This window comes from Rhinatrema bivittatum, chromosome 14 (assembly GCF_901001135.1).
Source record: "Rhinatrema bivittatum chromosome 14, aRhiBiv1.1, whole genome shotgun sequence".
NCBI classification, from domain to species: domain Eukaryota; kingdom Metazoa; phylum Chordata; class Amphibia; order Gymnophiona; family Rhinatrematidae; genus Rhinatrema; species Rhinatrema bivittatum.
This window is the reverse complement of record NC_042628.1, coordinates 54,056,673-54,071,208: the sequence shown is the minus strand read 5'-3', so window position 1 is coordinate 54,071,208 and position 14,536 is coordinate 54,056,673. Positions and strand designations below refer to the sequence as shown.

At 44.8% G+C, this 14,536-nt stretch overlaps 1 protein-coding gene across 1 annotated transcript; it reads right to left on the bottom strand.

Moving 5' to 3' along the window:
- Window positions 1–2,597: 2,597 nt before the first annotated feature.
- ERFL (ETS repressor factor like) lies at window positions 2,598–12,800 on the bottom strand. The gene is made up of 5 exons (XM_029577559.1): window positions 12,727–12,800; window positions 8,080–8,314; window positions 6,785–6,968; window positions 4,424–4,556; window positions 2,598–3,319 (listed from the first exon to the last, which is right to left on the bottom strand). Exons 1-5 carry the CDS (start codon window positions 12,788–12,790, stop codon window positions 2,781–2,783), a joined length of 1,155 nt encoding a protein of 384 aa, XP_029433419.1. The 5' UTR covers window positions 12,791–12,800; the 3' UTR covers window positions 2,598–2,780.
- Window positions 12,801–14,536: the final 1,736 nt, after the last annotated feature.

Genomic DNA, 14,536 nt, shown 5'->3' with positions numbered 1-14,536 from the left:
ATTCCATTCTCATTTTATTTTACGCGTTGTTCTTTATCTTATTAACCTATCCAACTCTCCCGTTGGACCTTTTATTCTTCTACTACATTCCCATCTTGTTCCTTCACCTCCCTGTTTAATGTGACTTATTTTTCACATTCCAATTTGTTGTACTAATCCCCGTTATATGTAAACCGATGTCATATGCAAATGAATGTCGGTTTACATATTTATTTTAAATAAATAAAATAAATACTTTCCAAGCAGGGGAAGGCAATAAAAGATAAACATTTCCAGCTAACAATTTAAGGCCTGGATTTATCAAAATGCACTACATATCGCATGTGATAGGAAAAGGGGCGTGTTTTATGGTATAATAGGCTGTTTATCGCAAAGTGTGATAAGTGCCAGAATTGTATTTCCTACCTACAACCAGTGGGGGGAGGGGGGGAGAGAGAGAACACCTAGCTATAAGGCCCTCATGCTAGGTAGGCATTTATACCTCTATATGAGGCCTACCTAGCTACGTGAGGTGAGGTTTAGGTATTAGTGTAGGGGTTAGGGGCCACTTTGACATTCAGAGTGTGACGTACGAACAGAACAGTGCACTCTTGTGAAGATTTGATGACCTTCGAAGTGAAGAAACTCACCCAAAGATGAGATTTGTGCAATGTTCTCTTAACCTAGCTTGATGTTACCCAGGTAGAGAGTCCATTGTTAAATGGAAGTAGTTACATGCAACTATTTGAGGTCATGGTAAGATCTGGAAGACAAAGAAAAAAAAAGAGTGCCCAGTTAGGGCGTATATTTTACTTGCATCTTATTGCATCGGCCTGTGCTTTGCTGACCTCCTAAGGTCCCCCTTCCAGCCCCGCTGTGGTCCATTGAGACTTGATCAGATCTGCAGTGGAAGAAGCTTCCTGTCCTCACCCTTACAAACATAACTCCTCTTACTTCGCTATAGGAAACAGAACATTTTGTTGACTTTTATTGCTTTTGGTCAAGTTGCTGCTCGCAACCAGAAATTCCTTTTTTACAAGTGGTTCAGACATTTCAACATCTTACTTTAGAATTTAAATTTTTTTTTTTATATATCTGTATTTACAAAAATCAAACCTTAAGAGTAGATTTTGTTTTCTAATTTTGTTCATCCACAAGTACATTAGATTTTTAACACAGGAAAAAAAAAATCACATTTTACGGGACAACGACAACCTGTAGCAGTGGCAGAGAGTGCTCGGCAACAGGGAGGGACAGAAAATGCATTTGGGTAGGTGCCGATGCCAATTCTTTGTGCAGAGGGCAGTGAGGGGGGCACATTTGTGGTCCTGCAGCACCAATTTCTGAACTTTAAAAGGAAAGCATTTAGGATACTGGAAAGCAGAAGCAGCCATCTGGTTTTCCCCAAGTCACTGCCTCCCTCCCTGTATGCTGTTGCTGCTCACTCAAACTTTAAATGACAAACGTCGGTGAGTCAAAATTATTCCTGCAGGTAATGCCTCAAAAATGGCTCTATGACTCACAGCTCAGAGCATCGCCATAACGCACCTTGAGCTACAAATGTAAAGGTGGAAGCTAAATCAATATTAATTATGAACACAGTTACCGCAGAGAGAAAATGGCTTCTGAAGTAGTGGCTGGGGATGGTTTCCTGCCATGACATCTTCAGACATTCATGGTCTTCTGTGATGGCATCATAGCTTCCCAGCGAGCCATTCGAAGCTTTGTGATCTGTGACTACTCTGAGATGTTTTTATGCTGCTGCATGTAGTAAAGGTGGTAAAAGCCTCATCTTAATAAGAAACTGGAGCGCATCATGGCAGGAGGCAGAACCTGGAGCCTACCTCACTAGATACTCTTTATCTGTAGGCGAGAGGGCCTGGCGATTCATCACCAGTTACTGCATCTAAGATGACCAGCTAGCTCCATGTCTTAAGGGATAGGCTCACCAGGTCAGGTTTTACCCCCATTATGTGTTTCAGAAGTGCAATGGGGGTAAAAACAGGAGCAACTCCACTTGTCCCTTATCACACTGGGGTGTCAGCTTAGGGATCATCTTTATGGGGCCTTTTCACCTGTGGGAGACAGGGACTAGGGTGAATTTCCTTTTCTTGCCCCTAGAGGCTGCTGTTTCTCCTCTCAAGGCTGCCTTTCTGCAGCAGGCCAGGGAGCCCGACTGTGCTGACATTAACCCAGTCATGGCGCCCCTGGCCAGAGGACTGGTGTGGCATTGCTATTTCTGAGAGCACAACATTGGGTTGTGCAATCAGCCAGGGATCGTTGGCTGACACCAGGATGGGATTCACTTCTCCCTTGTTTTATGGGATTTGCTCCTTTTGTGAATTGTTTGTGAAAAGTTTTGGAAACCCCAAACTTGGGCTTTTGCGTGAATCTTCGACCATATGCGTAAACTTTGTTTTCTATTAAAAAAATATATACATATCAAATGAAATGACTCCTCTGCTTATTTCTGTCTTGCTTTTGTAACAGGCCTTGCTCTTTTTAAACTTCATAAATCTATCTGTAGATATATATCTAGATCTCCATATATTTACCCAGCTTTGTATTTCAGCCCCTCCCTTTACCGTTCAGGGCAGGGCTTCACTTTGATTGCGGTTAACCTCCAAAAATACAAACTCCTGCCTTCAAAATCTTTGTTTTTAAAGCTGATCGTTTTGACTTCCAAAACAATCACAAAAAAACAAAACAAAACAAAAACAAAACAAGAAAATCTGGAGCAGGACTTTGGAGGGAGCGGGATTGTTGCTTTCTCCAGAAGGTGGCCCGTAGGCCAGGGCTGCTCAGCTCAGCGGGCCAGACTTGGCCTCCTTGGGCTTGCCGGCCAGGGCCTTGTACTTGCGTACGGTGGGCCGAGGGAGCCCCAGCCGCTCCTCCACGCTGTCCGGGCTGAAGTCGTTCTCCGAGCTGCACTCGCTCACGTCGGTGATCTCCAGCTCAGAGTCGGAGGCTGCTGGCTCCTCCCTGCAGCCGGTGCCAGGGCTCCGCGCCCTCCCGCCTGCCGCTTCTCTCTCTTGTGTGCTGGTGAGCGGCAGCTCTCCGCGCAGGGGCAGGGCGCCCTGGGGTGGGGGGAGGCAGAGGCGGGTGCTGGCGGCCGATCGCTCCAGGCTGTTCTCGGCAGGCAGGACGGCGATGGGGGCAGGCGCCTGAGCCAGTGGGTTGGGATAGAAGTGTGGAGGATACAGAGAGCCGGGGAGCTTGGAGCCAGCCAGCGGAAAGGCACCCGAGAGGTACGGGTTGAAGCTCCACGGGTAGTCGGCGAAGGGCAGGTTGCGGCCGTAGGGAGCCAGTAAGCCGGGCGGCTTGGAGTAACTGGAGACACCTGGAGGAAGGAAGGCAGGACGAACATTAGCGAAGACACTGGGAGAGGGTGACCCCTCGCCCTCATTGCCTCTTCTATTTGCATTAAAACTTGGCCACTTGGTTTAGTTCTGTTCAGCAAAAACTCAAAATGCATTTTTAGTGGCATCCATCACTAGCAGGAGGGAGTTTTAGGACAGGTCCCTATCTCTACTTGTTCCTCAATATCCATCAAAGTGACAAGGGGATAGGGAAGAGGAGATCCCCTCCCCCTTTTCTGCCTGCCTCCCAACTGCCCCCTTTCTATTCTGGTGGCTCTAATTGCCCCACTTCTAGGATTAAGTATGGCTATTAAAGTTCCAGAAATTTGGTTAACCTGCCACATTGTACTCTTAATGCATAACCTGGTACAAGAAAAGAATTACACGGTATAGATGAAAAATAATAATGACGATTGGCAGGTTGAGGTGCCATTCCCTGCTAGCTCTGCTCAGATTAGGTTTCTGGCCTGGGGGCAGGACACCATATCTTTTGCTGCTATAGCTGAGGTTTCTCCTCTTGCCCCCAAGATTAGACAGAGTCTTTCCTGCTCAGCGTTTGATTTTCTCTCTCAGTTTTGGGAAACGCGCATCTCTGCTATGTTTTGTATAGGAAATGCGTTTCTGATTCTCTTTCTCTAGAATTACAGTGGAGACAGAATCAGTCTTCTTTGGAACTGCAGTTCAGTTTCTGATTTGTGGTCATTTGTTCTGTATTTGGTGAGCATCTCTGGGCTTTGGATTATGACTGAGGTTTCTAATGTGTAGTTTCGGTGCAGTTAGGCAGGGCCTGTGTAAAGATTAATTTTGCTGTGTTCGGTGGGGGGGCTTCAAAATGTGTCCCCCTCTGGCCTCCACCATGACTGCAACTGTACATGTGCTTTCCCTGCACTCCATCTGTCTGCATGTCTTTGAAACCCTCTCCGACCCCCCTCTCTGCAACTCCAGGGCTCCCAGGGCCTGGCTGCAAGCACAGCTGTGTCTCATCTGACCACCGAAAGGCATGGACTCTCTCTCTTCCCTGTTCCAAGCCCTGGGCAACCACCCAAACGAAAATCTGACACCTTTCTGCTTTTGCTGTCTCTCACCTGAGCCCAGAAAAGGGAAGGCTGCCTCCATCCGCAGCTTCTCTGCCTCAGAACTTGAAACCTGACGCTCAAACAGTGGGCTTCGGCTCCCAGGGTCACCCAAGCGAGGTGTAGAAAACAGAGTCTGCAGAGCCTGCCGTTGTGGGTGGGGTGAGAGAAAGGAAGCATTACTTCACCAAGGCAAGTTAATCCACCCTCCGCTAAAAGCAGGGAAAGCAGTTGGCTCTAGTATGTCTCTTTACATTTTAAATGTTCCCATAATCATTTTTGGACTTACAGTTTTGAATCCCTGTTTGAGGATATCAGCCTCCATACCATGGTGGGGGGGGGCGGGGGCGGGAGGAATAAGCTAGGCTACTATGGCTGCAGGTAGAAGGGAGGTCCCTTCCCCAGAGATCTTACTGCTGACATGAATGCTGTATGGCAGGAAGTAGATGAACTCAGTTGGAATGGAGAAAGTATTTCAGGGATCTGTGTTCCCAACCTTCTCCTGGTCATAAGCCAGGCTGGGCCACTGTGACAAGTCCAGGCCCTGGATTTAAGCATAGCAACTGCCTAAGGTGCCAAAGGAAGGCATCAAATAGCCAGGCTGCAGAAGAGCCTGCTCCTGCTTGCTTCAGGATCGTGTGCTGGCCCCTTACTTCATCCTCTCCACTCTCTGTTCTTCAGGAGGTCACTCCCCCTCCCTAACCTTGCTTTCCAGGCCTGCCTTTGGGTACCAAAATCTTAAATCCGCCCCCATTATCCCCATTGCATCTATGACTTATAGCCCCAATTTTCTTAGAGAGTCTGGAACTACCAGACCCTGGATGAAATGGATGCAAAATAAGTCCTGGCAGCACTTATCCCTAGTGAGCTGGAGCCTTTGAGAATAGGGGCTGCAGACGATGCCTTTAAACGCACAGTACTGCTGGTCTAGGTAACTCTGCAGTGCGTAAGAGAACAAGCTGGAGTTTAAGCAGCAGTTTTAAGTACTGGAGTGCCCTAACCCCTTCGACAGCAGACGGGGGTTAGAAGTACCTTGGATCTCACTTGTATGGTTTGCTACTTTTAAAGTTTAGCATACTGCTATCTGTTCCCAACTCCACCTGATTAACTCCACGGCTTAATCCGGAAGGAGACTCCAGCTCGATACTATTGACTTCTTGACTTCAAATCAAATTCCTTCCATTAATCACTGGCTTCGAGTTAAAGTGAAATATCTTCCTCTGCCTTCTCTCTATTTTGTGGCACCTCTGTTCCAGGAGATTGTGGCATCCTTCCCGCGGCCAGCGTTACAAGTCTAGAGTGGTGCGGGACGCTTAGGGAAGGGCAGAATGACCCTTCCCACCACTTCTACATCTTTCCCAAGGCATGTGAAATGCTAAACTCCTAGCTCACCCACCTATCCACCGAAATACTCTTCTTGTCATGATTCCTCCTTCCCCTCCCCCCCCCCCCCCTGACATTGCCTTCTGATGAGGATAAAAGGGCCATAAATAATTTTAGTAGGATGTTTGTGCTTTCAGCCAAGCAAGCACTTTTCCTATTAAAAAGCATAAAACCCATCACTGGCAATGCCTACTAACTTCTATGCTGCACCATAAGAGACGTCCTTGATAGCATCTACAAGATGTCATAGGAGACTTTATTGGCAACTCTTAACAGATATGATAAGCTGGGAGCAAGAATCAAGCACCGACTTGCCAGTGTTCAAGTGATCAGGCACTGACATTTCTTAATGTAAAATGAACGCCAGAAGGGCTGCGCAATAGCCAGGCAGCTCCAACAGTGCCTGATGTCACCACTGAAACATCAACTGACCCGACTGTAGAAAGGGGCTTAGAAGCTGTCATTTGGGTTTTAATTGTAAACATGAAATCGGGGTGGGGGAGGGGGAGCCCAGGATATTTCCGAAAGTTCAGTAACAGGTCCCAGACGTTACAATAAAGAAATCAGCCACGTGTCCTGGGATGAGGTGGGGAACAGCTCTCCCAGCTGCAGAGCTTTCGTGAAAATCTTTTCAGCCTCCTTCCAGGATCTAAGGCAAGGCTTCCCAAACCCGTCCTGGGGCACCCGTAGAGACAATCTAAGCTTTCAGGATGGCGGCAGTAAGACCCGGTCAGTAGTATATGCAAATTGTGTGTGCATATTCATTGCAGATATATGTGGGGTTCCCAGGATAGCTTTGGGAGACTGTGTTCACTCTTGTTCAGAACGGATTGACCCAGTCCTGGGTTTGTCTCCATTGCATGCGCGCACCAGTCCATCCGATCCCTCGAAGGGCAAGTGCACGCACGACAAGGGCCACCAAAGCAGGGCAGGCTGCCTCCCCCTGGGGGGGGGGGGGGGGGGGGGCTCATACGTGCGCTCTCTTCTTACCTCGGGAGTAAGGGGTCCGCATTCGGGGGCGTGAGTTCCGCTGAAGGGGCTCTGGGCTAGTAGGAAGGACGAATTGGCGACATCCAGGAGAGGGTAATTCACCAGCACTACTTTGCTGAAGTTGAATTTGTAGGTGAAACGTTTGCCTTTCGTCTTGTGGAGGATCCGCTTGTTGTAGTAATACCTGAGACAGAGAGAGGTTTTTGTTGTGTTGTTTTTTTTTTTTATAAAACAGTCAGAGAGAAGGATAACTGGAAAAAAAAATCCATCCTTGTTTGCCGAAATGCCCCCTGCTGTTTTACTAGGGCAAACAAATTAAGCTGCTGTGTTTAGGGGAGCTGGGTTTTTGAAATTAAATGTCAAAACGGATTTGCTAAGAGAGGATTGACGTGTGTGTGACTGGCTTAAGCCCCCACCGGCGAGCGAGCCCAAGCCTGAAGCTGCGGTCGCAGGCCCAATGAGGAGCCGGGGGGGGGGGGGTGCTTGGGCATCCGGCCCCCTCCACCCCGCGGAGATTAACTCTAATCACCGGCTCCTTAACCTGTGGGACTCGCAGCAAAAAACGAGGAAGGGGGCGGAAATTAGTAAAGACGCAAAGCCAGATCTGACCGGAATGCAGCAGCTAAGGACTGGGAAAGATGTTCGCCTAAAGCGATGCGCGCAGGCTTTGTAGGCGCGTACAACTGCGCGCCCAGAGATTGATGGTAATTAGAAGGCGGAAAGCTTCCACGGATTGACTTCCAGCTGTGGCTTTCTTTCCACTCCTGCTAAATCTGGTCCATGCCTACCCACCTCCTGCGATACACATTCGTTCATTATAACGCACACATTATTCTGGTATCTTCTCTGCAGGGCCACCTTCAGAATGGAAGAGGACCTGATACGTGAGCTGTTGAGACCACTCGGGTCCCCCCTTCTCACGCGACTGTCACATCAGAAGAACATCTGGACACATGGAAAGAAGGGGCTCGTGTGGCCCGGCTAGCTCACGTACTCTCAGGTGGATCAGGCCACAGAGAAACCTGTTTATTACAGCACACACAAAAACACGTTTATTATAACACATATTTCTATCATTGAGATCCCACCCATGCATAGGTACATCCATAACACACTCAGCCAAGTCAGCAGTGCTTGTGGCTATGGGCTGGTTTCTCCTGCTATCTGAGGATTTTTTCAGGACCTGAGAAGGGGAATGGGGCAGATAGCCAACACCTGCCTTGCCTCTGTGATGTACGGGTCTATCCTGGCAGTGAGTTAGATTGTGGCCCTCTGGGACCGCAGGGGGGTCTCACCTGAGGGCCCGACTCAGCTTGTCATAGTTCATGTGGGGTTTGCATTTCCGGATGCCCCACAGCCGGGCCACCTCGTCGGGGTCCTTGATGACAAACTCTCCATAGTCTCCCTGCCAAGCTATGACATTTTGGTACTCCTCCTTCTGCAGCAGTTCCAGGATGAAGTGCCAGAGCTGGATCTGCCGAGAGCCAGGGCTGGACTCGGGCTTGTACGCCCAGTCAGGGAAGGCGAAGCCTGGAGAGACAGAACAGAGCTCAACTAATATCTATACATAATGCTATAAGTAAAAGTACATCTCCCCGGGACACACCTCCCTCCCAAGGGCACACATCCCTCTCGTTGCTACCTATTCTGCTAATATCTACGTTGTAAAGTTACATTCTCTGTACGTTAACCCTCTGCCTTCGTTGGCTTCTCACTTTCTGGTTATTTATACATTTGAATTCGCTCTATATTTCGGTTGCTCTCTATTTCTCTTTTTAACCTTGTAGGTTGTGCCTTTTGTCACTTTCTTTCCTTTTTTCTCTTTCATTTCATTTCTGCTTTACATCTTTACATTTTTAGATGTTCTTTAGAGGAAGTGTCAGAGAATGCCATATGTCAATGCCGATTTCCATCTGTGGCGTTTTTTCAACTCATGCATGGAACTTTCGGGCTGCCAGGAAAATTGCATGTGTAAGTTTTGTGGCATCAGAAATAGGCGGGCATGTTGACTGTATTGGATGCAACAAGATAATGTCCATTCTCACATCTGGGTCCAGCTAAACATGCATTTTTCCAATGCGGTGGAACTTATACATGTACATTGACTAGCACCAGATAGTTTCAGAGATAAGTTGAAGAGGCCCACAGACAGAAATCATCAATGACATACACACACTTTCTTTCTGATACACCCACCCACAGACATCCTCTGTTTCACCCAACATACACACAGAAACACACACACACACACATACACCCTCCCTCTGGCAGAAAACATGACCCACAGTTCTTGCCTCTCTGTCCTGCCTCCCCACCCCATACACACACACAAACCAAAATCTCATTTCACACACAAACACAGTCTCCCTGTGTCTCACACACATTTTGGAAATCTGCACTCATTTTAAATAATGCTTTTGGAAATTTTGCTATCAGTTTTCAAAGAGTTCTAGATCTCCTGTTTGAACATTGCTCTGCCACTGAATGGCAAAAAAATTCCTAAATGTAGGGTTCCCAGAGGCATAACTTGATCGGGGACAGAACTATATGTGTATATTGAATATTTCAGTAGACACTCATGGTACCCCCCCCCCCCCCCCTAGTCTGCAGAAATAGCAGGGGCAAGGTAAGCTGGCACTTTTGTCCCTGTCTACCTTATAGTCAGGGCTGGTTATTCTATTAAGTGAATTTAGTGGTTACCTAGGGCACCAAAAGTGTTTTTGAGGATGGCAAAAGCCAAGGAAGTGCCATCTACCCACTTTTAAGGCACAGGATGGATGGATGCTGGGTAGATGTTGAAGGTGGAGACAGAGAGGAAACTGGGTGGGTGGGGGAATTTCAGAGGAAGGGTGCCAGGTAGGTGGAAAGGTAGCTGGGCAGGTGAGGGTAGGGTGGAGAGAGAGAAAATTCCAGGCAGAGGTAGAGAGAACTGAAAAAGGGAGGGGGTGCAAAGAGATGGGGTTCATGCTGGTGTGCTGAGCAGGGAGTGAAGGAGAGAAAGAAGAGCTGAGAGATGCTGGAAAGGAGGCTATAGAGAAGGGATGATGTGCAGTGTGGACAGGGGGCAAAGGGAGGGGGGTGTAGGACTTGGCAGGACTTCACCTCCCTTCCTTGTTCTTCTGTTCCTTTTCTCTCTCCTGCTATTTTAACCCAGATGTTCTACAGCTGTCCATGCTGTAGTCATAATTTACACCTATTTGTGAGGGCTGCATGGGGGTCTGATGAAGATCTGCTCTTCAGTGCTATATTTAGACCTTCTATTTAAGTTGTTTATAAATTGTAAATTTAGGTGTTTATTTTCTAGCTAATTAGCCCTTCTTTGAAGGTACAAAAATTCAGTATTGATCTATGTTCTCAGGGTGCAGGTACTATAGCTGGGTACCTTTTCCAGTTGAATCAAATACATACATTAATGCAGCTGAGGAGTCTTCAGCACAGAAAGGCCACAAAACAGAGTGGAGAATCCAAGGCAGGCAAGGGGGGGGGGGGGGGGGTGAGAAAGTATTAAAGGGTGGGCTTTGGGCTCTCCCCCCCCACACACACTTTTTATCCACTTTTATTTTATTTTTTTGCACATGAAGTGTTTTGTTTTGTTTTAAATGAGTGTTTATTGGTTAAAGCCTAAAGTCAGAATTCCTAGCTAAATTGAATTTTCAGCTGTGGGTGCTCTATGCCTGCTTTAGGTGCATGGGCTGACCCCTGCATGGAGTTCTGTTGAGGATCAGCGTGGCCCCACCACCCACAATAAGTAGCAGAAGCTCTGCAGGAAGAGCTGGCAAAATATTTACAAGCACTAATATTTTATATATTGATGAACAGTAAATCGGGAGAAAGGAAAATCTTAACCATTGTGTTTAACTGTCAGCTATTTGTTTAATTGCTGGTGCTAAGAGAAGCAATAGTGTTCAGAAAGTTAAGGGCCAACCAACGGTCCACCCACTTCTCATCCTGTATCTGAGAGGGCAGTCCTGCAATCTCATATTTTGATGACAGGTGTGAAGCAGACATTGACTGAGGCCAGAGAAGGAGGGAAACTGTTTATTTAATTCTTTCTGATCTTGTTCGTCCTCGAAATCTTTCTGGTCCCAGAGCTCAGTTTAAAGACGAAAATTCTGTATTTTCTCTATAGACTTCTGAACAATGATCTCCCTTATTACTGTAAAATCAGATTTAATTTTGAAGATATACACCCCTCACCTAAGAGTTAGCTACTCCCACCCTATTCCCAATAAGAATAAGCAGATGATTACGTCATATTTTGAATACACCTATCTGAGAAGTAAATGCTAAAATGCAATCTATGACATCATCAATTACAGTCCAACTTGTTTCAGATTCACTAGTGGTGCAAGCCGTTTTCTTACTGCTACCACTTGTAGCAATAACTTTTTTATGATACATTGAGGTGTATCGGATGATAGTTAAAAAAAATGAAAGAGAAGTTTTGCATATAAACTTGACTCTGTTTTCCAAAAAGCAAACTATCCAGATGTTATGCTTTGCTGATTTCTAGTCTGATTTTGTTAGGAGAGGAGAGATATCGCACCACTTGGACAATCACATTTTAATTCATAAAAAAAAACATCTGTTGATAGTTTTCACTTTCTCACGTACTCTCTCTCTTTTCTTAACGTCACTTTTTAACGTCAAAAGTTGAACAATAAAATAATGCTAAGGATAGTTTTCTTCTTTAACATGCTATAGGTTGCAAGAACTCTGCTTTAATAGTTAGATGGGGCAAATGATTTCAGGAAGAGAAAGCATCCTGAGAAAATAATTTCAAGTGAAAATTGCCAAAATGCCTATCAAGCTGAATCTCAGAGACAAATGCAATTTGATATCGTCTTAAAGATTGTTGATCACATACGTTCATTTTTAATTTACAAAATGTAATTAAGTTAAATGTAAACAAACTAATTAACACGTGGAATGATGTATTCTATCACATCACTGTCTTTTAGTGCATCACTTTATGGTGTCATAATGAAAGAGGTTGTGAACAACAAAACAGAACAATTTAATAACTAGAGACAGTAGCAAAATATGCAGTCAAATGAATTCAGCTGTCCTTAATACATTTTGTTTTTTTACATTTTCTAAAATAAATACATCTTTTGGAGGATAGAGAGTGACTGATTCCTTAGTACTTGTTCACCAGTTTGTCTTTATTGTAAACATTTTTGCTTATTTGTTTTCAAATGAAATATTTTTATTTTTCAATGAAAAGAAGAAAGGACCCTCTGCATGTCAGCAGAAGGAAGAAAGTTATTCTGACTAAAAGCATTTTAAACCTCCCCTTTTCTATCACTGTAGTTCTTTTGTATTAAAAACACTATTATTACTTTTTGGTAAAAAAAAAAATGTAGCTACTTAAAAAATCAACAACATAGTCAAACAACCGAGAATGAATAACAACATGGATGAAACTCTTAGATCTCTTTATTTGTTTACTGATTATTTGAAAAAGAAATTTTAAGTAAAAAAGTAAGTTTTATCTACCTTCACCCACGTTGTGGATTTTTCTCTTTTCACTTTTTAGTAATGACTTGTGAGCTTTAGCAAAATAAGATCAGTATTTTCACTCATTTTGAAATAACTAGTGTATTTTGAAAAGTACTTCTAGACACCAATTTGAAATGTTGCAGGATCAAATTATTTGTATTTATCTAGTCAATACTATTGGCCAGGAGCTAGAAATATATTTCATATTATTATTTTGGACAATAAATATTTTTAAAAGAAAGAGTTGTTTTACTAGAGGATGCGCCTAACAAATTCAAGAAGGAAAGTAAACGAAATTGCCTTCCCAGGGTCTGTCACTGTTTAAGTGTTTGATGAAAGAAAGCACAAACCGATGTTGTGCTGGGGGAAGGTGAAGGAGAGAAAACAAATGGGGAAAAAAAGAAGAATTTTCTTGGAAAAAGAAATGAATTTAAAATTACCTGGTGTCCAAAGAGCTGGCATCGAGGGAGTGAGGAGTAAATCAGAGACACAGCTACAATCCATTGTGGTTAGAGGTCAAGCCTATAGGGAGAGAAAAGAAGGAAGGAGCGGGGGAGGAAGGAAGAGAATGAAGTTGGTAAAATAAAAAAAAAAGTCTTGAAAACGTTAAGAAAAAATAAACAGGACACATAATGATTGCACTTAGTTTATCCAAGTTCTAAAGTATATTTCAGATATAGAATGTAATCTTTTAGGCAACACCTTCCCAGAGATAGAACCAGGTTCTGTTTTAGTCTATTCATTCCTGTGCTGTAGGAGCTCCCGGACTCAGTTCCTCCAAAATTAAAAGCACCCAGAAGCTCGGGCGTCCCAGCTCTTGCTGAGGAGTTTCTTGGCTCGCTAAAGGGAAAGTTATAAATTATACAAGTTGCTTCCACACGTGAAAAAAAAACACCCAATTCTTTCTGTCAACACAATTTCTTTGCTTAATATTAAACGCTGACAGCAAATAGCAATCGGGCTAATAGAGAGCAATTAATATTAATGGTTGTGCATTAAAGGCGTCTAATTTGCATAACTTGCCGGAGTTCAGCTACCCTTCCAAACTAGCAAAGCAAAGGAACTTTTTTTCACATTCGGGTACGCAAGTTATTATCCTAAATGGCCGTGCCAAACACCTTCATGCTGGGTTTTTTTTTTTTAATTATAACTAGTTTCCGTTTTAAAAGGCGCATATATGGAAGTACCGCGTATTCTTGCCTTCTTTTCCCCATGAGAGATGAGGGGGGCTCTCTTCGGCTCTTTCGGCTGCTCATATAGCCGGATTGCAGCCCTCTTTATTCAGTTTTTCTTTTCCCATGCAACGCGCTCTTTCCTTTTTTTCCTTCTCTCTCTTGCTTCTTCCCCGTCTTGCTTTTTCCCTTCCACTTTCTTTTTGTCCTTTTCTTCTCCTTGTCTCTTTCAGCCCTCCTCGTCTTTCTTTCCTGCCTCTTTCCCCTCCGTCTTTTTCTTCACTTCTTTTATTCCACTCTTTCCCTTTCCCTTTCTTCCTTTCTTCGACTTTCTCTTTCCGTCTGTCCCTTCTGTTCCTTTCCCTCTGTCTTGCTTATGTAATTGTTCCTTTCTAATTCTTTCTCTCTCTCTCCCTCTCCTTATGGTCTCTCTTTCTAATTGTCCTGTTTTCCATCCTTTCTCTTCTTCCTGTTCTTTCCCTTTCCAGTCTCTTCTCATCCTTTTTTCTCTCTCGCTCTTTCTTTCCCTCCTCCCTTCTATCCCTCCCTCCAGCACCCGGCCTTCAGAGAGCAGCCAAAACCCAAATAATTACCGGCGAGCAGCAGATGGGGCAGCAGCACCATCTAAGCCCTAGGCCACAGCTTTTTCGCGCCTCTTGCATGACACTCAGTCAGGGCGATTCATGACTTATTCATTTATTCACCTTCCAGACTCGGAGGAAAAAAAAAACACCTCCCTCCCTTTTCCATGCTACCTCTCCCCCTCTTCCCCTCTCCCTAGCTCTCTTTCTCAAGTCGATCTGAAAGAGTTAGAGAAAGAAGGGGAAAAGTCTTTACTAATTCTCCTGGAGTGTGAGCAGGGACCTGAGAAAGCATGAAGGCCAGGCAGTGCGTTTATCTTCATTAACTGGTGCTGAGAGGGTTTTGTTTTTTTTTTAAAATCCTCCTCTCAACTCCAATTCAGACCCAGTGAGAGAGAGAGAGGGAGAGAGAAAAGGGGAGAGAGTGAGAGTCAGGTAGATGAGAAGAAAAAGATGATGAGGTTAACATATACACTGAGAAGGGAGAATAAAATCCA